Below are 23517 nucleotides of genomic sequence, written 5' to 3'. Positions count from 1 at the left end.
TAACGGTCCTTAATTTTCCACTTTTTCCGTTATATTTTGTCAAAAGTTACTGTACTTTAACGGCCTTGGCCCCATACTGTGTGAAACTGTACAGTTTGACTACAGTCCATTTAGAATAGGAGTCACGTGCCACTCCTCATCCTCAGACATATAAAAATTAACAATTTTTTGTCGAGTTCAGCCACTAAACTAGGGTTTTAATTATTTGTCGAGGGGTAGGGCTTTCAACAACTACTTACAACTGAAGAAATATGGGTCACTCGAATGTATGGAATTCGCATCCGAAGAGCTACGGGCCTGGTTCTCGTACCTGGTATGTGCTTGATTCTGATAACTCATCTCCTTATCTGTGCTGCTGTTGAGTTGATTGTTGTGTGGCGTTTTTCCTTGTTTGATTTTGATTTTGAGCTTAAGTTGTTATTTTTGTTTCTAGATATATTTTATTGACTCTAGATTCTCTGATCGGCGACTTCTGTTGCACTGGAAATCGGTTAATTTTATTTGGGACATCTTGAAATAGATATTAGGTTTTCGAAGTTTTAATGGTTTTTTGAACCTTGGCGTGGTTGTGTTGTAAGCTGCTTTGTCTGTGATTTTGTTCGGTTTGTATGCTTATTTTTCTCTGAAGAGTGTAATATTTAATAGTATGGAGTCTTAATGCAGTAGCCAAAGACTTATGTGGACCTCATTCTGTTTGAATCACCCTTAAAGCTTTTTAATTATAGCATTTTCTATTGCGTTTAAGATGCTCCTAAGTATTTCCTAATATTGGGATCTTTGTTCCTTTGGCAGCCGTGTTTGTGGAAACCCACATGGGCTAATCCGGAAGTATGGGTTGATGTGTTGTAGACAGTGCTTCCGCAGCAATGCCAAGGAAATTGGCTTCATCAAGGTATTACTATTATTTTTGTTAATTTTGTATTATAGATGTAGTAATCTATTGCCCCTATGGTTGTTAATTTCCTGTTACATCCTCTACTTGCCTGCTGAAAGAGATCTCTATGTTTCTTCCCATTCGTACGCTGTGTTCTTTGGTTTTTGTTCACATATTTATGTTCCTGCAACCAAAATTTTTCATGTTTGGACCTTGTAACTTTTGTTTGTCTCTATTGTTTCTTCAGTACCGGTGAATGCTCAGAGCTTCCTTATCAACTGCAATGAAGGTTTTGTCATAAGGATAGGGTAGAGCTCTTTTAATTTTATCTTAAATTTATTCCTCAATGATGTCGTTTACTTGATTTCAAAGTTGTAATTTCCTCTTCTGTTGGCTGACAATTGAACAAATAAAGTTATGGTTGGACAGAATTTTCTTAATTTCTTAGTACTTTTTTTCATATGCAACACGGCTATTGGTTGATTGGTTTGTCTGTGTAATCAACTGAGATTGTGCCCTTTCCATGTAGAATTGAAGCTAGTCAATTAGTTGAATGTGCTGTGCTGTGCTGGTTTTGAAGCTTCTATTGCAGAAGTCTACTATCTTATCAATTGTTGCAATGAAGGCTTGAATAATATTTTGAATATTTTTCCACATTTTTAACACTAGATGCGGTTCTTTATCTTCTATCATCTTAGATGTCTGGATTAGGATATAGCGATCATATAGGAGGTTTTTTCAGACAATTGAATCCTCTGGATAAGTTGTTCAAAAGAAAGTTGAATATTCTTATTATTTGGCTCATTGGTCAAATGCATTAAATGGTGAAGAAAACAAATCCTGGTCGGCATTTTCACTTCTAGGAACCATCTTCGGTGATGATTTGACTTCTAAATGCACTTCAGGCACTGTTATCTCCATTGTGATGCGAATCTATCTCTCTTCGGTCTCTATTACACGAACTTGCTTTTCTCAATAGTCTTGACATTGTGGCTCGACCATTGGTAACAATCATATTGTGGTGCTAGGGTCTAAAGAATGTAATTACAAGTTTTTAAACATGTTATAGAGCTAAACACTAGACTGTCATGTGTAAAATTTATCAAAATTTATGGATGATAAAATTATATTTTTACTCTTACAAATTAGATTTTATAAGCCGAATTTGATTTTGAATTAAAAAATGTTATTTTTATGGCCACACGGTTGGAAATGTGTTTTAGATGGGAAAATATAATTTACTCTTGTCAAAATTGAATGATTCATAGATGTCTCATGTAATGGCCAAGCTCCTTGTATACTGTTCTTTCAAATTGTTCACAAAGACTGAATTCAAGTTGAGTCAGGCTGAAGCTTGAACTTGTTTCAAAGTTTTTGAGTTTGGTTTGTTTGAGAGGAGTCGAGTTTGAATTTGATTTGAATTTGAGTTTAATTCAAGCTTCGAACTCAATTTGAGAGTAAAATTATGTCGTTTTGACATCAATTAATTAAAATCTTCAAGTTTGAGTTTGAAAAATGAACTTAAATTCAAAAATATTTAACTTCAGACTTAAGTTCTTTCGAGTTTGAACTTAAATAAATTTGATTTAAATCTAATCTTATTAAGGTTTGATTTAAACTGAACTAAGTCTGAGCTCAATTTGATTTAGGTGGAGTTGAGATTGAGTTTTTAGAGCTCATTTCAAAGCTATTCGAACTCAATTTGAGTTTCAAGTTTTGTTCTTATATAAATTGAGTACAATAATATTATTTTAATTTATATATATCAAAATATTTTAAATTTGTGAATTTGACGGATTAAGTAATTTTAAAACTTAAGTTTAAATTAAAAAATATATAACTTTCAAAACTTATACTCGTTTGCACTGAACTTATATTGGGTTACTGGAGTACATTGCCCATAGCTACTATCCTCAAGGACATTGAGGAATGGTTAGCTGACGAAGATAAGGTTCTGACATATTGCTGTCTCACAACCAGATAATAGCACGTGGACACTCTAGTTACATAGTGTTTTTCTAGGAACATTGCTAAATGTCAGCTTATCCAGATACGGTTCTGACATCTTGGTCTCTCATAAGCAGATAATAATAAAATGAGAAATTGGAGGTGCGGGGAATCGAACCCCGTGCCTCTCGCATGCGAAGCGAGCGCTCTACCATATGAGCTACACCCCCGTGATTTTGAAAGCATTAGCTCATTAATGAATGAAATACAAGAAAAAATGCCATGGTGGTAAAATATTAGAAACAAAAAATGGTCTTTGCAGTCGGCGCCAAAAGGCAAAGGCCCAAGCACCCAGCGGCTAGCATTCCAGCTCACACAAGTAAATTACGCATTAAAGACTCTTCATTTCCCAGTCCTGAACCCTTCAGTAATGCAAGCAAGACAACTGAACATCACATGCTTTCTTTTATTATTCACTTGTCTACATTTATTGCGATTCTTTTCAAGATAAGTGAATACATAAATAAAATGAAGATGATACCGCTACACTACTTATTCAAAGCATGGACTCTTAGGCACCCACACCTCTACTTCTTGTCTTCACGGATTTTCTGGACTCTGTTGTTCACTGAATTTCGGGTGACGAAAGGCCAGCCATTTATATTTCTGCTTATTTCTTGCGATTATTTTCATGGGTTGACTAGTTTTAAAGGCGTCTTAAACAAACTTCTGAAAAGTGCACGCACAATTTTTCTCATTTTGGAGGAAAAGGAAAGTTTCGTGTTGTTGTTTTTGCTATTTTCCCACTATGAAGATTTCTGGGTTCTGGGTTCTGTTCTTTGTGCTTGGGACAGCTGTCACGTTCCTGAGCTTCCCTACTGGTATGTGTTTTCTACCATGCATTTCTTTGTTTCAATGTTGGTGAAATATTTCTTTACACAAAGTTTGGCAATGCCAGTGGGATTTAGCGGAAATAGTACTGTCTAGATGTTAGGTTGAAATCCAAGTATTTAGAGCAAAAATTGTAACTTTTTACTGGTTCTTGGCCTTTTCGTTAATGGACAATATGAAATTGATTTTACTTGGTGCGCCTGTCTTCATTTATGAGTGTTCTTATTTTTTATATCCTACAACAAGGGAAACTATTTGTGCAATGAAAATGATTAAATAATAAATATAACATCTACAAATTCGATTAAGGAAAAGTTCTATGTTTAGCTTCGATTGCGTTTTCTAATAAAGTAATTGAAAGTAAAACTAAATTTGTGTTTTTTAATCTCTGCATGAGTAAATATTGAGTGTTTTACTTTTATGTTTCTTAGGATTTATAACATTATAACACAAATGTAAAAATGATACTAAACAGTACCGGAGATTCTTTTGGTTTCTTAATTTTCCCCCTTCTTGAGAATGGTAGTTCATTTTTGAATGATATAATGAGATTTGCAAGTACTTAGTACATCTGGGATGGTTAGATGTTGCCGAAGAGAAAATGGTCAGAGTTTGATCCATGTTTTGTTGGCATGTGGTTTCAATTGGGAACTCTGGTGAGTTTCTGGTATGGGATACAAATCTTCGGATATAAGTTGATCCTTAGACGTAGTAGATTGCATCTCTTTAGTTATGTGCTTATGCTTGAAGCAACAGCACATTTATGGTATGAAGATTGGGAAATTCTGTTGTGCAATGTTGATGATATGGATATTGTATTATGCAACGAATGCATCGTATTGAATAACACCTAAGTTTGAGAATTTTCTATCCATGGTGAGGGAACAGGGAAGTAGGTATATGAGTCCAAATTATTGCTTTAGATTTTCATTGGCTGGAATTCACTTGTTCATAGGATGACACATTTCTCTTGTAAAATTTCATTATAGGTATGGTTATAACCCAGCACAGTGATGGTATGATGATGATGGCAATGAGGAGGAAGCTGAAGGTATGTACACTGTCATGGGAGAAGTTTTCGGCTTTTGATCACTGTGGCAAGTTGCGCTGAATTTATAAATAAGCTAATTTTTAGTTTAGAATAATGAATAAATTGATCAGTAAAGATCTTTACTATTAGTCAAGCATTTCTGAGTTTGTTCTTTTTGAGATTTTAGGAGAACGGCTATACCCCGAGCACCAACAAGAAGCCTGATGTAGGCATGATCAATTTGCAAGATTATTCTCCCGCAGATCCGGCACCAAGTAAGGCTACTATAAAACCTGCACCTATTCATCACTACAGTCCTTTAAATCCAAACATTCCAAGGCCTTCTCCTCCTGATCATCCCACGGCCGGTGGATCAACCTAGGCTACTGGAAACCTGTTTTTCCACTGTTGATTGTTACAATTTTTATTTTGTGTGATGTTTTACCTGCCTGATGTTGTAGACAACTTAATTAACTATTTGTGTTGCTTATGCTTTTATCTGTTGATTGCCCGTTGGATATTTTATGTATTGTATTGTGATGTTTGAAGCTTTCATCTTTTAAGGAATATCTAATCCATTCTATGTACCTATATCATTCTCTTTGTACATATTTGATTAATCTTGTTCCTATAAGAGCATATTTGATTAACCTTATTCTCAAAGTATTAACTCTGCACGGTTGCATCTAAACATCTTATCATTTAAACAAGGATAACCCCGATTCTCAATATCTTAACCATGTATTTAGATAGAGAATGACCATTTCAACTATTAGTAACAGTATGGTCGTGCCTGACTGAACTGGGTCAGATGCTTTGCTGTCTTAAAAAGGAAATTCTGTAAACTAGGCAGTAAATTAGCCTGATATTTTTCCTGCTACCAAGACTTCGCCTGGTGAATTAACATCCATAACTAAAATTTTACACTACAGAATATATGCTAGGAAATGCGTAGTTCTGAAACTTCTATCTACCCTAGTGATTCAGCATGGGATTCCCAAACACTTTTTTCGCTCAAAGTAATATATTTCAGGTTTTCGCCCACCGGGAGTTCCTAAAAATTGCAACTTTAAATTAGTTACCTCCTGTTTTTCCTGCTTTTGATGGGAAACTTACAAATCAAATTGCCTTTTGTCCTATAAAATTGTAGCCACCAATTTTTGTTTGTTCTCCTTGATCCCCGTGTGCTACATGTCTATGTATCCGATTTATTTGCTTGCTCTTTCTGCAATATTTGACAAGAAAACAGAAAACAGGCAAATTACAGAAGAGATTAATAATCATGATGTCATCCATTTCAGACAAATGCTATTGCATAGAGTGCAAATTCAGGATGTTGATTTCTGTCAAAATATCTTTAGGTGGCAGCAAATTACATGTAAACACAGAGAGCCAAAGAAAGTCGATTTCTCTGCAGCACCAACTCTGCTTGTGGACTTGTGGTTGACTAGACCAACCCAAAATACAATTCTCTTCTTCTCCAAGCTAATTTCATTACCAACCATTTCAATTTGGTGCTTTATCAAATATCAGCAATAACACTTCTGGAAGTAGTTGACCCATCTATCAATTTCTAACCAAGCACATTTATTTTAACAAATTTCCTTCTTTTAGAATCTCTTAATGAAACCCATACAACTAGGAACAGTGTAAGACTTCTTTTAGTAGCCTCCTATCATAGTCTTCTTTCTGGTTTTGCTACTGCCAAAAGTTATTAGCCAGAAAAGCCATGGGACGCGCAAGAAATTAGAAATCATTTATCCTAGGCTTAGAATCACTTTCAATGTGGGTACCATGCCTAAGTTAATAAACTTTAATTAACAAGATTTAGTTACTTCAAGATCAATTATATTATGAAGTATTTTTCAAGATATGACTCTTTCCATCTGCTAATATTCATCATTTGTTAACAAAGACATTAATTAATCGATTGTTTGTCGTCTTTGCTAAGCTAGTTACATATTTCTTAACGGTTCGATTGTCGCTATGACTCGTATGATATCCTTGTCAACTTTTTCAGTTTGGTTGCTGGGAAAATTCAGGAAAGAAACGTGCATCTCAAACAGAAAAATTTTACCCATGTTAACATTTGAAGCTTAACCTAGATTTAAGTTGGTAGATGCATATACAGATCCAGAAAAACAGTGAAGAATTGTTTACTGGGTCCTTCATTAAGTTTAGTGGGTGGTCCTTTTAATGGCTTCTGGTAAGTTGTCTAGTATCAATACTAAATTGTGCAGTTGGGAATCAGAAGACTAGATTATGGTTTCTAGTTGAAGATTGGTTTTATAAATTATGTTGAGACTATTCATTGATGGATGAAGTTTGAAGTCACATAATTTTGTCTGAATTTGAGAAAGTACCAAAATGCTCAAAGAATCTGCATGATTCAATCGACAACTTCTGATTTTTGAATCCTGTAAGCTATTTTCATCACCGTCCAAGCAATAACCCATTTACTTTTTGCACTTAGAGAGAAAAGTTACAAAAAGTTCTTCATCTGTGAGCTTACTGCAGTGGATGTCTAAATAAGAACTGGGACCCTTGAAACATAGAAAGAAACAGGCAAGGACGGAGTCACAGAGGTAGACAGAGTATGGGCTCTGAGAAGAGCTGCATATAATCTTCAAAAGTTAATTTGAGTGAAAAAAGTGACAGGGGGAGAACAAAAGTTAAAATTCTTTTCTCAAGATATTTTAAGGTTAAATTTTTAATTTATAATTATAAATTAATTAATAAATTTAAATTTTTAACTATTTAATATAATCTATTCAATTTTAAAAGAACGATCAAACTCATATAAGATTTCCTTATCACCGAAAAAATGCTTGTAATTGCAGGTAGGTTTTATATTTGTTTATGCCTTTAAGGTGAGGAGTGGGGACTTAAGCTTCTTGAAAATTCATTAAAAAAGGAATTAGGTTCAGCGGCTCAATGCTAATTGGGCTTAACTTTGAAGTAAAATATGGTTTGTTATAACCCATTAATTTATGTTGGTAATTATACTTCATTATTATGTAACTCTAATTTAAGCGAAGAAAATGATTGCTTAACATAAGATAATGAAAATCCTTGCAATCTATTCTACCCACCTATCCTAATTATTTTGTAATCTCCCTCTTTTAATCACTAATTTTCTGAGTTAAGCTTGATTAGCAGAATTATACAACACCCTTCTTACAAATTTACATGTGACACCCTTAATTGAATTTCTTATCAATAAAATACATTATCAATAAAATATATGAAAGATGTTAAGTTTATTTGTGCATCTAACATTGTTTGAAGATGAAAAAACTAAACTGATTAATAGTTTATGAATTTATGTTATCAGAACGTATTTTTAGATTATAAACCCAGAAACAAACGTATGATATATTGTGTGTCTAAAATAAATCTTACATTAGTAAAATAACGGAGAGATATATCTACGTCGATATAATATAGAGGAGATACATCTTGCATTGATTGGGAACAAGAGTATCAAAGTGATTAAATAGCCATTATGAATGAAAAAAGTAGTTACTACCATCACGGGAATACAGTGGCAATCCTGTCTTGTGGATTACTATTTAGGCCCCTGGAGCCAAGAATTGCCATAAATAGTGGTGCCCAGAAAATAAAACACAGGCCTCAGAAACGTAACTCATGTTTATTGATGAACAATGTACCACATAATTGAATGCCTTTCACATAGTAAAATAAATGAAACATCACCTAATGACACAGACAAAGGTGTTTCAGAAAATCGAGTGCCAGAGAAGGAAAGGAATGTCATTCGAGAAGTGGTCCTTTTAACTGACGCACTTGAATCAAATGGAGGGGAATTGCATGTGTTAGTTGTTCTTACTTTTCACACTACGTATATAATGTGGTCTAGACACATCACTTTGTGTCCAGACATATTACTCAGTATCTAATGACTGATCACGTAAACATTACACTAACGAAATCAATAATTTTAACTTTGAAATCACTTAAAAAGATTTAAATTTTTATTTTCATATTTAAAATCGCATATATTTTTCACTTAAACTATTTCTTAGAGTTTTTATTAAAAAAATTTAATATAATGACTTGAAACTAAAACCTTTTGCACCAACCGTGACTATGTATTAATTCAAGTACTGTTTAAATGGTTCGATTGTCAACTGAACCGAACCATCCTCTCCACCGAATCAACCTCTCATGGGATTTCGAAAACATTGCTTTACTGTTACAATGGGGTAGCTAGAGCAGGTTAAAGCATTAATATGCTAACCAAACGTGTTTAGCGTGTTAACACTTAGCAAGTGGTTGAATTTGATTGGGAGGAAGAAATGACTGTTTCACTTGCTGACGTGGATGAACGTAGGGTAGAGATTAGTGTTAGTGTTAGTGTTAGTGTTGTGTTTATCATTTATAAATAAAACAGTCAAGAATGTTAATTAGAACGTCCTTTTACGTCATTTTCTTCGCATAAAATTAGAATTGGAAATTCAGCATTAGTCTCTCCTCTTAAAATTCCGAAACTACCCTCCTTACCGAAGCACGTTACCCGCGAGTTTCAACTTATACATGAAGACCGCGAGTGGAAACAGATTTATAAATTTGAAATATAGAAACGATTTCGTCAAGTGTTTTCCAGTCCAAACACCGAAGAGTCCGCCCCTCAGTTATGCCCTCAAGTCTCGCCTAAACGAGGTCTCTGTGTTCCCGGAATTTGTAACGGTCATTTTTCCGGTCACTTTCTCTCATCTAAAATCATAATAAAACCGGAAAATTGGTCTCAGTTGCTGGTTGATAAACCTGCTCTCTAACTCAGCCTCGCTTGACCTTCTCATAAACTATAATATTCAGGTTTTAGCGCGGGTTTATGGTGGAACATTATGAGAATTAGGGTTCTTGAAGTGACTTTGAAGAATGAAATATTATCGACTGAAATTTTTATGTAAGCAATGGTAACCGCTGTATCAAATACATTTAACAACTCCAAAACAACAAGCCAAAATCGTACAAGGATACGTCTCTTAACTTCGGAGCCCGACAATGCTCCTGCAAATCGACGCCCCAAATCACGTGAAGTCACTTCTCGTTTTCTTTCCTCCTCCTCGTCTTCGTCCTCTTCCACGTCATCTATGACATCGAAACGTTGCCCATCACCGTTAGTTTCAAGAACAATTTCATCAACAGCCATGATGACTCCTCCAGTTCCCTCATCTCACTCCACAATCAAACGTTCGCAATCCGTGGAGCAGAGGCGGTCGGTAACTCCTCGTCCAAATAGCAATAATTCTTCTTTAGATTTGAGAAAGGGAGAAATATCCGCGGCTAAAAAAATGTTGTTCACTTCGACGAGGAGTTTTTCGGTTTCTTTTCAAGGGGAGTCGGTTTCGCTTCAAGGAAGTCTAACTAAACCAGCACTGTCTCCATCTCCAATTATTACCGTAAGGAAAGGCACACCAGAGAAAAGAAAAGCGATTACGCCAGCGAGAGGAACCGTAGACCACACGGAGAATTCGAAGCCGGAGCTTTGGCCTGGGAGATTAAGGCGGCTGAATTCCATGAGTAGAAGCGTGGATTATACGGACGAGAAAAAGAAATTGAGTGGTGGATCTAGAGGTAATGTAGTTAGGGTAATACAGAACTCGATGGTTGATAATAACAATAACAGAGCCTTGTTTGAAACGAGATTGAGCACTGATTCGGCAAATGCCTTGCTGGAGAGGATACAAATGCAGAAGAAGAAGGAAAACGTCGTTAACGAATCTGATGTTCGGTTTGATCTTACAGTTTCTGACACCGAGAGTGTGTCTTCTGGCAGCAATTCGGAAGCTCATGAAAGTCACGGCGTCGTTAACCAATGGCAGCGTGGTCCTCGTGGGATTGCAGTGCCAGCCAGGTTCTGGCATGAGACTAATAATAGATTGCGGCGCCAAACTGACCCGGGTTCTCACGAATCTAAGAATAATGGACTCAAAAACGCTTCTACAGCAAAGCTTGGTGTGACCAAGAAGTTTGGTATTGATAGTTCTGTGTCGTCTCCAAAAGGAGTTGTAAATACCAAAGGACAGGTATCGCCTATTAGAGGTGCAATTAGGCCTGCCTCCCCAGGTAATCTAGCAACTTCTGCCACTTCTTCTCCTGTCCGGGGAGTGAGCCCTTCCAGGATAAGGAATCTAGTGGGGGTTGGAGTGAGTAGTAATTTGAACAATGTGAATAACACACTGTCGATTTTGAGTTTTGCTGCTGATGTGAGAAGGGGGAAGATTAGGGAAAATGGAGTTGTAGATGCACATTTTCTGAGGTTGTTTTATAATCGGCTGTTGCAATGGCGGTTTGTGAATGCCAGAGCTGATGCTGCTTTGTCAGCTCAAAGGTTCAACGCAGAGGTATTTACCCTGCGCTATAAACTTTTTGTTTTGGGTTTTCTATCGAATTATTTGTTATGTATACTGTTTGATAACTGTTGTCAGTTGATGCATTTTTTATTATTTTGTTTTGTCATTTGATTTTTTTTTCTTTACTCTGTTTCTTCTTATAGTAATTTCTGATCTTTATTACTTATTTTCCTTTTTAGTGGCTTATCTTTACCTAACAACTGTGCTATGTCTGTGTTTGTGCTAGCACTGGTGATAGGATTAAAAAGTGGTTTTCTGACAACCTTTTATCTAATTAGCTTCCTGATTATAAAAGTTTTTTGTGCTATACGTTATTCCCAAATTTTGAACCCAGTGTTCAAACCAAGGGAACTTTGGGTTGGAAGAGAAATGGGTGAGTATCTGAGGAGATGGGATTGTGTTGTGCTGACTGTCAAAACAGCTGAGCTTCTAGAAGGTTAATGTTGGTTTTTGGCAGAAAATGGCTGGATTGAGGATTTCATTCAAGGGGTAGAATATATGAAATTAGCTTGAGCCATGTTTCCTGGTTATATGGCCTGATGGAGCTATAAAGTTGCTGATAAGTTTGGCATTTTTTTGTGGAAAATAATGACACTATAAATACCTTGCTGTGAGCATCTTTTTTTCAGGAGATATGAGGACTGATTGTACGTTGTTGAATGTAGACATTTGGAGCTGGTTTTATTAATGAGTAAGTGGGAGCAACAAGGGAGTAGAAAGAGAGAAATCTGAGAGTTGAACCACAACAGAAACATAGTGCAAATGATTATGCCTCTATAAACAGAGAGTGAATTTATGGCTAATTTGAAAGTAGTGTCAATAAGAGTAATTGATCTAAATGGTTTCTGCTATTGTTGAGAAGAAAAGGAGATATATATTCATTTTTTAATTAATCAAGATGATAATTCTATAATAGTGTACTGGGTTAACAAGTTAGAAAGTTTTTAGGAAATGTTATATTTGCAAATATTGGTCATGTTTACATCGGTGATGAATTCAATGGGTAGTGTTAGAAATCTAGATCCTTTTGGGATTATTAATTATGGGCTTTAATATATTTGGGCTTAAACATGTTTTGAGTTCCATTTGTTAAAATGACTTCAACCAATTTAACTTGAATACCTATTACATTTTCAACCAATTTAACTTGAATACCTATTACATTAAATCGGCTCACTGACCGTAACTCATGAGCCCAATTGACACTTGTCTTATATGGGTGGCTTATCTAAACTTTGGTTTTGCTCTTATGGCTCAGTTGGAATTAGGTTCTAGCTCTCTTTGGCTAGCCCATGAGTCCACCTAAGTTTTAACCAAGGGTTTAGCTTCTCTTAGCTTAGCCCACTATGCTAAAACGAGTCTTAGATCAATGACTGTTAGATCTTTTGCAAGAGCTTTGATACCATATTAGAAATTTAAGTCCTTTTAGAATTATTAATTTTGAGCTTAAATATGTTTTGGTCTCTAGTTGTTAAAATGACATAAGACAATTTATCTTAAATACTCATTACATTATATATCCTCTAATTTTTTGTTTTCTTTCCCATGTGGGACTTACATATTTGATACCAAGTGTTGCAAAGTAGAAATGAATCCGAAGTTTAAGATACGATTTCAAATTAAAAACTGTAGATATCTTGTATATATTCTTTCCTAGTTCAGCCTTTTTTTTTTTTTAAATTTCTAGGACCTAATTTACTGCAGACTATGCATATATTTGTCTATTTAAAAGTAAGAATTCTTCAAATCTTCATTCTTGTTTCATGGTTTTAGAGCCAAGCATTCCTACCAACACATCTTTATGGCACACTCACGTTGTCACTTTTGTTATCAGTTCAATACACTCCCTCGTTATCTGTGTTGTCTATATGAGGTGATATTCTGTGTTTCTGTTACTGTTTTCTGCAAACAAATGCAAATCTTCATGCACCACCCCTGCTTAAGTCAAAACTTGCACGAAAAGAGTTTACATATTTTTTTGTCCGACCACATACAAAACCAAATTTAATGTATATTTTTTTAATCTTTATAATAATCTTTACTGTGCTTAAGAGGTTTCTTTTTCCCTAAATTTGTCTTTTTTTTATCAGAGAAGCCTATATAACACATGGATAACTATGTCAAAGCTGTGTGAATCTGTTAAAGCTAAAAGAACCAAATTACAGTTGCTGAGGCAAAATTTGAAGTTAACATCTATCCTCAAGGGGCAGGTAACTGCATTCAATTTATATCTCTCGTGGACTTTTAGTGGATAATGCTTGTTTATTGTTTATTTGTCCTATGCAGCAATGTTTGTCTTCTTTACAGTTCGTGAAATTCATTGATGCCTTGAACTTTTAAACTTTGATTACTGCTCTTCTATGTTTTTACATTTTTCTATTTTTCTTCCTTTTTGACTACTTGAATTTTCTGTTTGGAATTTGCTAACTCCTTTTGTTCAACATTTGCAAAACCTTTTGGCATTTGATTGCATTACTACTTCTCAAGAAGGGAAAAAAATTAGTGTATAGCATTGTCAGAATGATTGAAATGTTTCATGACCTTTATGGAGATCATTTTTTATTCTATTCCATACTGTCTATGTTGATCTAATTCTGCTGCTAATTGCAGATGATGTATTTGGAAGAATCATCGCATATGGAATGGGATTACTCCAATTCATTGTTGGCGGTTATTGAAGCTTTGAGGGCCAGTACACTTTGCCTTCCTATTGTTGGTGGGGCAAGGGTATGCATCTCCTCATTTTAATTTCTTATTTAAAAGTTTGAATTCTCATCACCCCACCCACATGCATATTTACTTTTAATTGAGAGATTATTTGACTGTACATATACAGGCAGATGTCCAAAATGTGAAGGATGCTATTTCGTCAGCAGTTAATGTAATGCAGGCAATGGCTTCCTCAATATGCTTATTGTTATCAAAGGTAATCATGTTCTTTTCCTTCTGTTCTTTCTTTACCTTATCAACAGTTTTCATCAACTATAAAGCCATTTTCACATGCTGTTACTTTTCAATAGGAACTATGAAAAACGTTTTGCTGTTTTTTTTTTTTTTTTTTTTCTGTAAATGAACTATTAAGGCTTTAAAGAATTGCAATTAAAGTTTTCTACTATTGATTGTGGAACTCAATTATCTGGTTCAGAATCATTCCGCTGTCCAAATTATAGTGGATTTGGCTTTATATTTCTTTGGTGTCATGTTGTAGCATTTGATCCAGGCTTCATGTAATTTGGCACGTTTCTATAATTGATCTTCCTTACACTATCTTTCCAAGGATTAGCTAAGTTAAAGATGGTAATAGTACCAGCCTTGTAACTAGACTTGCTATTCTTCTGTGATCAAATTTTTTGAGATATATGACATTAACATATGGTGATTTGTGCCATTAAATGTGGGAGCAACAAAAATTTTGGTCATGGTAACATGCTTCTCATATCTGAGAGCATGAATATATTGTGTTTAAATCTTCTTTTATTCTCACGTGAGAATTTAATACTAGCCCAGTAAGGTTTCTTGGCCATTTTAAACCATTGAATGTGATCAAAAGTGCCGTCAACAAGCACTGCTAACCATATCATTATGTTAGATTAGGTGTATAATATTGCAGACAAGTATTAAATCAATCATTGTGTATCTCAAAATTATTGCGTGCTTTCTCATTCTTTCAGGATTATATCTGACGGCCAAATTTATTTGTCACTGATAGGCTGCAGAAGTTAATTCTTTAGTGACTGAACTTTCCAATGTAAGTGCAAAAGAACATGCTTTGCTTGGTCACTGCAATGATCTCTTGTCTGCAATTGCAGCCATGCAGGTAACTTTTTTATTTGATTTTATTATTTCAAAGAGTGGATAAGCATTAAAATTTTCGTTGATAGGTCTCCCAGTTAAAAGGTCTTGAAATCCTTGGACCTTTTATTCATCTGAAAAATGAATGTTTCAATTACCAGGTGAAGGAATTTACTATGAGAACACATATCTTACAACTCGAACAGCGTGTGCCTTCAAGCCTGACAACGAAAGTGTAAATCTTACATTACATCAATTCACTGTCTATCCCTAATACTAACGTGACTTAAAAAGCCCATTTCTCCTCAAAATTACAGAGCTGGAGCTAACAAGGTATTAAGTGATTGTGATGACTTTTAAAAAGCGGAAGAGTGCTTATTCGGCCTTTGTTTTCTCATAAGCATATTTAGATTGTATACATTTTACTTTTTCTGTAGGCCAGAGGAAAGTATTTGTAAATATGTGTAATGATTTCTACCAATTTTCTATCATTCAATGGTGTCTCTATCAAGTTCTTTTGTATATTAATCTTAGGCGGACAAAGGAAGCTGTCTCTCACAAATCTTATTATTCCAACTGAAAAATCGTGGCCCTCTGCGAAGCCTGAAGGTTGCTCAGTTTGTGTCTGAAAAGGTAATCCAAAAAACAAATAACAGCTTGTGGGTATTTTTTGTAATATATTTGTTGTCCGACTTTAAGACCTTTTCAAACAAAATCTTCAAACTTGAATTCTTATTTTACCTAGGAGATTATTTACTTCACTGACTCTTTGGTGAAGCGTGGAGAGAGAATGAACGTTTTTTGGGATTTGTTTGCTGGGGAATAAGGTATTTTAGTGAAGGTGTAGTGGGATCCATAGCATATGCTTGTGGACGCGGCGAGGCGAGGCGAAGCGAATGGATTGGAATAAGGCTTTGCCTTTTGTTTTAAAAATTAAAGATAAAAATAAGGTGTTGATGCCGTGGAACCCACTTCCAATGGAGGAGGACCATGGTCCAAGCAGGAGGCTGACGTGCACCGCACCATTATGGGCCCCAGCCTCCACCTCTGATTCCATCTCCATGCCTTGTTTGGGTGCTCTTCCCATCACAAGGTTCCCAGTCCCATCTTATATCTAAGATTACCGTCCAATCAAACTGAATTTAAACTCATTGGTTAAATTCAATCTGGTTTGAATAAAGTTAAGGTATTATGGAAAAGTCAAATTTGAATTCAATTTTAATTTAAATTTAAATTAAGTTTTAAATTTAATTTGATTTTATAACTTAAAAAAATAATTAAAAGGATGTTATTTTAATACGTATTGATTAAAAAAGTATTGTTTTAATCAATTTTTATTAAAATTTTTTAGATTAGTTATTTTAGTGAGTCAAACACCTATAAAGTTTTGAGTTTAAAAATATTTTACTCTTAGATTCGAATTTAAATTTATTCTAACTAAATTCATTTCACACTCGATTAGGTCGAGTTTATTTTCAAATTTGAAGAAACCCAGCTCAAATCCAACCTTTCTTTTGGAATTTCATTTATCTTGTGTTGTGTTCCTCTTCATCCATGGTTTGTTCAGATGTTATTTATCTGTATTATATTATATGCAGAAGACAATTGGATATGATATTTTCTTGTTTCTGTATGTAATCCTTCTTTGGCGAAATCGCCATGTTAATTTAGAACGTGTCGAGCAATGGAGAACGTCCGTTTTATTATCAGATGCTTCTAAAATACTCCATTAGAACTGTTCGGTCAGGACAGAATCCAGGGAAGCTGACAACGCTTCTCGCAAACAAACCGACAACTTAACTTTTTATCACCAAATACCCAGTACACGTTAACTTCAGAAACATAACTCGCCGGAGAATTCATTCATTCGCCGGAGTGACCGACCAAAACTACAAGGTTTTTCGTTTTATTATCTTATTTAATTTCCTCTTGATACTTCTACAAAAGCCGTCGTTTCTTATTCTCTCTTGCAGTCTGATCATTTCTATTAGTATAATTCAAACAAACAGATTCAGTAGCTTCCTCTCTTCTTTTCCTGTTACCTCACTCTGAAGACTCGTCATCTCTGATTCTTCGGAGTAAAACGACACCGCATCTGCTCTCTGCCAACCCCCTCCTCTGCCGCGTTTCGCCCCGCTGCTATCAAATTTTGGTGTCAGAGACAGATCAAGATCAGTCCTCCGGTTCTGATCCCTTCCATTATTCATAATCAACGGCCTGGATTGGGCGTGGAGGCTCTTCACTGTGAAGCCATCGACGTAATAACTCCCCGAAGATTTATCACTGTTTGGCTTCAAAACTCCAACATGTCTCGATATCGGTCTCAGAGTTCCTCCAGCTAGCACCGTCTCCACCGCCGCCTGGCACAAGTTCCAGTTACCACTTGACAGTAAACCTACCGCTCCGTCCACCGGATTGACTGTTCTCCCACACGCTTCAAACAATAAAGACTGAAACAAAGCTGAAAAACAGAAAGAAACAAAGAAAAAGTTAAAAGGAGTTACACATATATAAGCAACAACATAGCATCTTATTATGTAAATATGTTCAACCAGGTCTCTGAGTTTCAGGAACGGCTGCGATGAAGGATAATAGATCGCTGCGGCCAAAAAACTTAGCGAGAAACAAGGTGGCGTTGCCTTGGGCTTCCGGTGAGTCCATCCACCGCAAGCATGATCTCAATATGCATGTCTCACTGCACCCCTTTCGTAGAACTCTGCACCCGTTGCAGCTCATGATTTCCCACCCTTAATCACCACCGTCCGATTTGTAGACCAAAATTTGTTTCAGATTCGCTACACCTACACTTGAAGTAAGCAAGAGAGAGTAGGTGCTAGAGTGAGTTCCGTGAGTAGAAAGCAAATTTAAAATGGTTAATTAGGGGTTGAGTTAAAGTAACCATGGTTAAATTAAGTTCATTTTGACGGTGCCGTTTTTGGTGTACTCTGTGGGCGTGGATCGAGGGAATATTTATCTTCCAAACTCTGGGCACGAGCGGCTCCGTGTTTCCGCTTCTCTTTGTTCTTCAACTTCCACCGTTGGATTTCTGGTTTCTGATTGATGTTGACGGTTAGATTTGTTTGCTCCACTCCTTTTAATCTCACTGTAGTACATTTCGTGGTCATTACAGTACGGCATGAAAACTTGTTGAGACGATATCATAAATTTCATTTAATTAATTTTATGACCTCACTAAGATAAAATTAATTATGATTCAATGAATAAAAAAGGCCAAGTGGCAGAGAAAGTCCTCCACTCGCATGATAGTGCCACGTCATCACATAATATAATTTGGTAATTAATTAATAGGTTAAGGTGTGTTAGTGCATAAATAATGTTAATTAAGTAGGAAAAACTAGCTTTTCTGAAGCTCATTCCAAAACCTACAAGCCCTATCAACGCTGTCATCTTTTTTTTAAGATTATGAATTGACTAGCTCATGTGATGTGAGCAGTAATATTATTGCATTAGAGACTAAAGTACACAAAGTAACACCTTATTCTTGTCCATTCAGTCTTTCCTTTCCATCCTTGTTCCCCACAACCCAAAATTGCAAAGAATTAAAGTCATGGGAATGTTATCACAATGGACAAAAGAAAGGACGCATGTAACCATATAGGTTGGTGCGATCTCTTACCATCAACTAATATATGTAATTCGGGTTAATCAATTTTGTTAATTATTATTTTGAAAGTAATAGAAAGTGTATTGATTGAAAGCAAAAAAGTTTGTTTTTTTGGTCACTATTCGGATTTTTATGTCTAGATTTATGTTATCGATAATTTCAAAAAAAATGTTTATAATAGAGTGTAAACTAAATTTATAAGAGAGTTTTTTTTTTTAATACTAGAATTTGGAGAATTATTTAATGAAAATGATCATCTCACTTATTTTTAGAATGAAACTTATCTGATTATAAGTATAAAATGTTACTTATTTGTGTTACAAAAATGTTTTTCTTTTTATTTTCTATTTAAACGATATTTTCCATTTTAAAAGGAGGGGGAGAGGAGGAGAGTATTAGAATTTTATCTTTTATATTTCGAATTTAATTTTCTGTTAAGTTACGTAAGAATAAAATAATAATTATATTTGATTATAACGGAAAGTTATTATCTACTATGATAGCATTTTTTATAATATTCGATAATAACAATCATGTTCAATTATATAATAACTTCCATTGAGAATAAGATACATATGATCGTTGATGGCTATTCTTATACTAGCATTTCCGTATGGCACAACAAATGCCATGGCAGGGCATGTCGGCGGTGACATGATTTTTTTTTTTTTCTTAATTCTATTCGTGAGTTATTTTTTTTACTGTTTGATGAGCATCATAGTTTGACAAATCAATTCAGTTTAAGGCTTTAGCACTGGTTTCGGAATTTAGTTGAATTTCCTTGCTCTTACGTGACGACGAAATAAGGAAAAAGAATAATCATCTCGAGAAGAACTTAAAAAGATTTTAAATCGGCAACGACAAACCGTCTCCCGCTCTCTTTTCCACTGTGCTAGATTCCCTATATATGGTGCTCTCAAGTTAATGCATGATGTCAGTTTTATCATCTTGCTCAGCTGGGATGGATACAAATGGAGTCGAGTTTGAATACCTCTGCTCTTGGTTTAAGTTTTATTTGAATAAAAAATAGTTTGATTTAAGTTTAACTAGAATTTATTAAGCCAATATTATAGATAGACATGTTAATTAAGCCGGGTCAAATTGAGGCTCAATTCGAAGCATGAAAAAAAATCTAGACACGACAAAACTCGGCTCAACACTGTAGAGTGTTAGGCCGAGCCCATGGGGCTTGTCCGGCCCGATTTAGAGCTTTAATATTAGACCCCTAGATTGACCCGGTCCGATCCGGCATTGTTTATAAGATAAAAATAAAAATTTTTATTTTTTTTTTCACGGCTGCTTCTACCAAATGGCAGAAGCTGATTCTGCCACTTGGCAGAAGCCAGAACAATACAAAATTGTGCTCAAAACTCGGCTCCCTTTGAACCCGGCTATGTTTATTTCGTACATGTTGCCTTGGGCTAAGTTGGCAGATCTCAAAAAATGAATTTAAAAATCATGAAAAACATTAGAGCCGACTGGATTCGTCCCAAACAATGACTGAACTACATATAAAACAAGAATCAAGGGCCTGCTTCAGAACGCATAGATGGGCCTTGACAGCAAGTGATTTGTAAAAGAAATATGCTTAGGGATTGTGTAATGTTGCAAAAATTTAGGGTTCGAAGATTACAAGCCGACGACCACAAAATCACCCTTTTCTCTTGATGTACAAGAAAAATTTTTACCATGTGGAGTTTTCTCGATCGTTGTCTTCGAGTAATAGGATTTTTATTTTCGTTTATGAATGATTGGGATTTTTACATGCGTTTTTAAATGATTGACGAATAGGTAAAGTGTCTCATCATAATTCATGTAACTTGTCATTGAACTATCCCATTATAAATATTAGGCCAGTGAGTTTGGTTAAGGAAATGGTTTAATAACATTAATTTTTCTTCATTTGATGGGAAAAATAAAAAAAAAAAAATGTGCACAAGAGGTCTCCGTAGGCCAAGCAGGCTGCCATGGCCCAACATTAGGCCTTGAATATGAAAAAAGAAAATCAGTTTTCAAGTTATTGGCAAAAGAATCAAGAATTATTTCCGCCAAATGTGGATCCCTATCACTTACCAATTGCCTTTTGTATACGGTCCCAAATCCAACAATTTTAGCATCTGGGCCGTAGAAATTCCTTTAGCTTCGGAAATATGTGAAACAGAGAAATGGTTTATATACATACATGGACTCAGAAATTCTTTCAACTAATCAACCTTTGTCCAATTGTGTTCCTTACGCCTCTAAATTTCTTATGTTTAACCTTAACGGGTAACAAAATTAGTAGAATATTAAAATTTTTAAGATAGAATTTAAGTTTGAATCTTTATTATACTTTTAAAATCTTAATTTATTTGATATAAAATTTACTCGTTTAACAAATATGGGCAGGTCTCCCAATATTTAAAAAAAAAAAAAATTACTCATGTTTGGACCTTGAACTACAGGATTTCTGCATTTTTCGGGCTTCTTATTATTCTATTCTACAAAGTCTCCCTTTCTTGAAGATGGAACTAAATGTCAATATTTCTTGATTTGACTTTAATATATAATTCATAATCTTGTGATGAGTCAAAATATTGAAAAAATAAATCGCACGTCTAATCTATTGAAAGGAAATGAAGCCCTCGTTGACTCTTTAAAAGTCATTTAAAGGAAAAATTAAAGGTCAAATTCCTACCCAAAGTATCTTCTTTTTTAAGATTTTATCCCTTAATTTTAAAATTTTCATTTATATCGATAGGTGGTTAAAATTAATGAAACTCAAATTTTTTTAAATTTTATTTATTTTTTTCTTTAAATCTTAAAAAATAACTATTTTCTCTCCTAAGATAAATTTTAAAAAATAATATTTCATCTCCCTTTCGACGCTTCTTCTCTCTTTGACTATCTTTTTTCTCTCACATGAATGTTTGATTGACATTGAATGAGATTAAAAAGATAATCGTCTTCCAAAAAAAGACAAGATCTTCGTCATTGTCTCTCTAATTTTTTTCAATGTTGATCGGATGTTCAGATAAAAAAAGAGAGATCATCAAGAGGAGAGAAAACATTAAGAAGGAGAGACTATCGATAATGACATTAGAGTTTGAAAACTAAATCTTAAAAAGAGAAATATCATTTTTTAAAACTTAGTTTAAAAAATAATTATTTTTTAGGATTTAAGAGAAAAAATAAAATTTAAATTTATTTTTAATATTATATATAAAATAATAATTTTATTTTTAAAATTAATAAAGTTAATTGCCGATAAATAGGTAAATAAGGGTTTTAAAGTTAAAAAATAAAAAATAAAAAAAAGAAAGATACTTTGGGCGAGTATGAGCCCTCTGGCCAAAATTAAAATTAAAATACAAAATTGATCAGGGAGGGGGATGATTAAGCGCCAATTACGCTGCACAAGCCTCGAACAACATTGGATGTTAATGTGTGGTGACTAGAGAACACAGGTGTCAACCACTTGGTCTGATCTGACTCCAACCTAAGTGGCAAACAAATACATATGAATGAAATTACGAACTTAACCCGGGTCACAACCAAGTGGTCGAGAACCAGTCTATATAAAAGTTTTAATAAACGGGCAGGTGGCGTGTCGTTTTTAGACAAAGAGTAAACAAGCATTTGGGTGATGAGATGGGCATGAATAGAATGAGTCTGAATAGCTTTCAATGTAAGTTTGATTTAAATAAAAAGAAATTTATGATTCAATAGTTTGAATTTGTTTATTGTTTGGATTAGTGATTTAATAGAATAATACTATTTTAATTAAATGATAAGTAAAAATATTAATTTAAATTATAAATATAAATCAAATTAAATTATAAATTTAAATTAAACTTGAGTTAAAATATGTCAGATCGGTCACCTCTCAGTTAAGTGAATGGATTATGGATTGGATCGGGGGAATAATATTTTACCATAAAGTGTAGCTTTTTTGGTTTGCTGATTTGTAATTTACTAGGGTTTGTTTGTTACATTGAACCTGACCTGGTTTGGCCACTCAACAAACGCCTTCATAATTCTCCTACCACTGTTGAATGAAAGGAGGCTTTTTTTTTTTCTAACTTTGCATCTACCACAATTCATGACTTTGTCTTGGTAAGAGTAAAGACACTGTTCAACTACAAATTGCAAACCAAATTCAATGTTTTGACCCTTTTTTTTTTATTTTCTTTCTTCAATTGCTCTGACGCCGTCCCCCCTCGCCATAAAGCCAGACCGTACAGTCAATGGACATAAGAGAAGCTTCCGATCAACAGAAATAAGCACATGTTTGGTGACTGATCAAATTCAACTAATTTCCTCTAGAAATTTGACCCAATATGTGAAATTCGACTAGTCGTATTCGCATTTCTTTTACCATTTCAGCTCTTGGAACCTGGTCTTGCGAAAAGAATACAAACTTGTCTAGCGTGTCCGTTAAGATAATAATAAGCAATGGCAATGGGGATGTCGAATGCCCTATCCTGTCCCGTTTTTCCATTTTCGTCTCTGTAAGAGTCAATTTTTATATTTGGTCTGTCCTTGTTATAGATGACGGATTTTTCATCTTCTATTTAAAAAAAAAAAATCTCTTTTTATCCTAATATCTAAAAAAACCAATCCATTCTTTGTATTTTATAATTAAATAGGATATAAATATATGAAACAATAAAATTAATTAAAATAAAACTAATTAATTACTTCAACCGAAAAGGGAAGGGACAAGACAGGGACGAGATACGCTAAGAAAAAGATATATATATTAGTATCCTCAGTTACGAGATATTTTTCATCTTTGTTTTTTTTCTTTTTCCTATTTCTATTAAAAATATTTTGTCTCATTAAAATTAAGATGGTAAAAAATATTAAATTTAAATTAAAATTCTCTTCTCTAAATATAAAATCAACACATACCTTTACGAGCATTAACGAGAAACTATTAAATATATAACCAAATAATTATTTTTTCGGCTAATAAAATTGAAGTAACATCACACTA

At 34.4% G+C, this 23517-nt stretch overlaps 4 protein-coding genes and 1 non-coding gene across 6 annotated transcripts; 3 read left to right on the top strand and 2 right to left on the bottom strand.

Annotated features, from left to right (window-relative positions):
* Window positions 1–153: 153 nt before the first annotated feature.
* On the top strand, window positions 154–1314 carry LOC123202688 (40S ribosomal protein S29). Its single transcript, XM_044618715.1, has 3 exons — window positions 154–313; window positions 793–892; window positions 1122–1314. The coding sequence occupies exons 1-3, from the start codon at window positions 252–254 to the stop codon at window positions 1128–1130; spliced, it is 171 nt and encodes a 56-aa protein (XP_044474650.1). The 5' UTR covers window positions 154–251; the 3' UTR covers window positions 1131–1314.
* Window positions 1315–2978: 1664 nt separating this feature from the next.
* TRNAA-CGC lies at window positions 2979–3051 on the bottom strand. The gene has a single exon. It is a non-coding gene; the product is annotated as a tRNA-Ala (tRNA).
* Window positions 3052–3232: 181 nt separating this feature from the next.
* Window positions 3233–5333, top strand: LOC123203056. The gene is made up of 3 exons (XM_044619219.1): window positions 3233–3702; window positions 4702–4763; window positions 4930–5333. The coding sequence occupies exons 1-3, from the start codon at window positions 3630–3632 to the stop codon at window positions 5122–5124; spliced, it is 330 nt and encodes a 109-aa protein (XP_044475154.1). The 5' UTR covers window positions 3233–3629; the 3' UTR covers window positions 5125–5333.
* A 4035-nt stretch (window positions 5334–9368) lies between these two features.
* LOC123203570 (QWRF motif-containing protein 2-like) lies at window positions 9369–15612 on the top strand. Of its 2 annotated transcripts, XR_006499317.1 has the most exons (7): window positions 9369–11113; window positions 13213–13332; window positions 13733–13849; window positions 13959–14048; window positions 14832–14939; window positions 15076–15247; window positions 15449–15612. XR_006499317.1 is itself a non-coding variant. In XM_044619993.1 (6 exons), the coding sequence occupies exons 1-6, from the start codon at window positions 9680–9682 to the stop codon at window positions 15151–15153; spliced, it is 1947 nt and encodes a 648-aa protein (XP_044475928.1). In that variant the 5' UTR covers window positions 9369–9679; the 3' UTR covers window positions 15154–15425. The 2 variants fall into 2 exon arrangements, 1 of the variants encoding a protein (XP_044475928.1); XM_044619993.1 differs by lacking the exon at window positions 15449–15612 and having other exon boundaries at window positions 15076–15425.
* A 977-nt stretch (window positions 15613–16589) lies between these two features.
* Window positions 16590–17760, bottom strand: LOC123203573 (LOB domain-containing protein 38-like). Its single transcript, XM_044620001.1, has 2 exons — window positions 17467–17760; window positions 16590–17375 (listed from the first exon to the last, which is right to left on the bottom strand). Exons 1-2 carry the CDS (start codon window positions 17648–17650, stop codon window positions 16912–16914), a joined length of 648 nt encoding a protein of 215 aa, XP_044475936.1. The 5' UTR covers window positions 17651–17760; the 3' UTR covers window positions 16590–16911.
* Window positions 17761–23517: the final 5757 nt, after the last annotated feature.

The sequence above is a fragment of the Mangifera indica genome, chromosome 19, assembly GCF_011075055.1.
Source record: "Mangifera indica cultivar Alphonso chromosome 19, CATAS_Mindica_2.1, whole genome shotgun sequence".
NCBI lineage: Eukaryota > Viridiplantae > Streptophyta > Magnoliopsida > Sapindales > Anacardiaceae > Mangifera > Mangifera indica.
This window is presented reverse-complemented; position numbering and strand designations above follow the sequence as displayed.

What these genes read in the sequence shown, in the direction of transcription:
- LOC123203570 (XM_044619993.1), top strand. Translation starts at nt 9,680, where the DNA reads ATGGTAACCGCTGTATCAAATACATTTAACAACTCCAAAACAACAAGC. An exon ending in CATCTATCCTCAAGGGGCAG is followed by an intron (nt 13,333 to 13,732) that starts GTAACTGCATTC and finishes TGCTAATTGCAG; the next exon opens with ATGATGTATTTGGAAGAATC. An exon ending in TATGCTTATTGTTATCAAAG is followed by an intron (nt 14,049 to 14,831) that starts GTAATCATGTTC and finishes TGTCACTGATAG; the next exon opens with GCTGCAGAAGTTAATTCTTT.
- LOC123203573 (XM_044620001.1), bottom strand. Translation starts at nt 17,650, where the DNA reads ATGAGCTGCAACGGGTGCAGAGTTCTACGAAAGGGGTGCAGTGAGACA. An exon ending in TCCTGAAACTCAGAGACCTG is followed by an intron (nt 17,376 to 17,466) that starts GTTGAACATATT and finishes TCTGTTTTTCAG; the next exon opens with CTTTGTTTCAGTCTTTATTG.
- LOC123203056 (XM_044619219.1), top strand. Translation starts at nt 3,630, where the DNA reads ATGAAGATTTCTGGGTTCTGGGTTCTGTTCTTTGTGCTTGGGACAGCT. An exon ending in GTTCCTGAGCTTCCCTACTG is followed by an intron (nt 3,703 to 4,701) that starts GTATGTGTTTTC and finishes ATTTCATTATAG; the next exon opens with GTATGGTTATAACCCAGCAC. An exon ending in CAATGAGGAGGAAGCTGAAG is followed by an intron (nt 4,764 to 4,929) that starts GTATGTACACTG and finishes TTGAGATTTTAG; the next exon opens with GAGAACGGCTATACCCCGAG.
- LOC123202688 (XM_044618715.1), top strand. Translation starts at nt 252, where the DNA reads ATGGGTCACTCGAATGTATGGAATTCGCATCCGAAGAGCTACGGGCCT. An exon ending in GGGCCTGGTTCTCGTACCTG is followed by an intron (nt 314 to 792) that starts GTATGTGCTTGA and finishes TTCCTTTGGCAG; the next exon opens with CCGTGTTTGTGGAAACCCAC.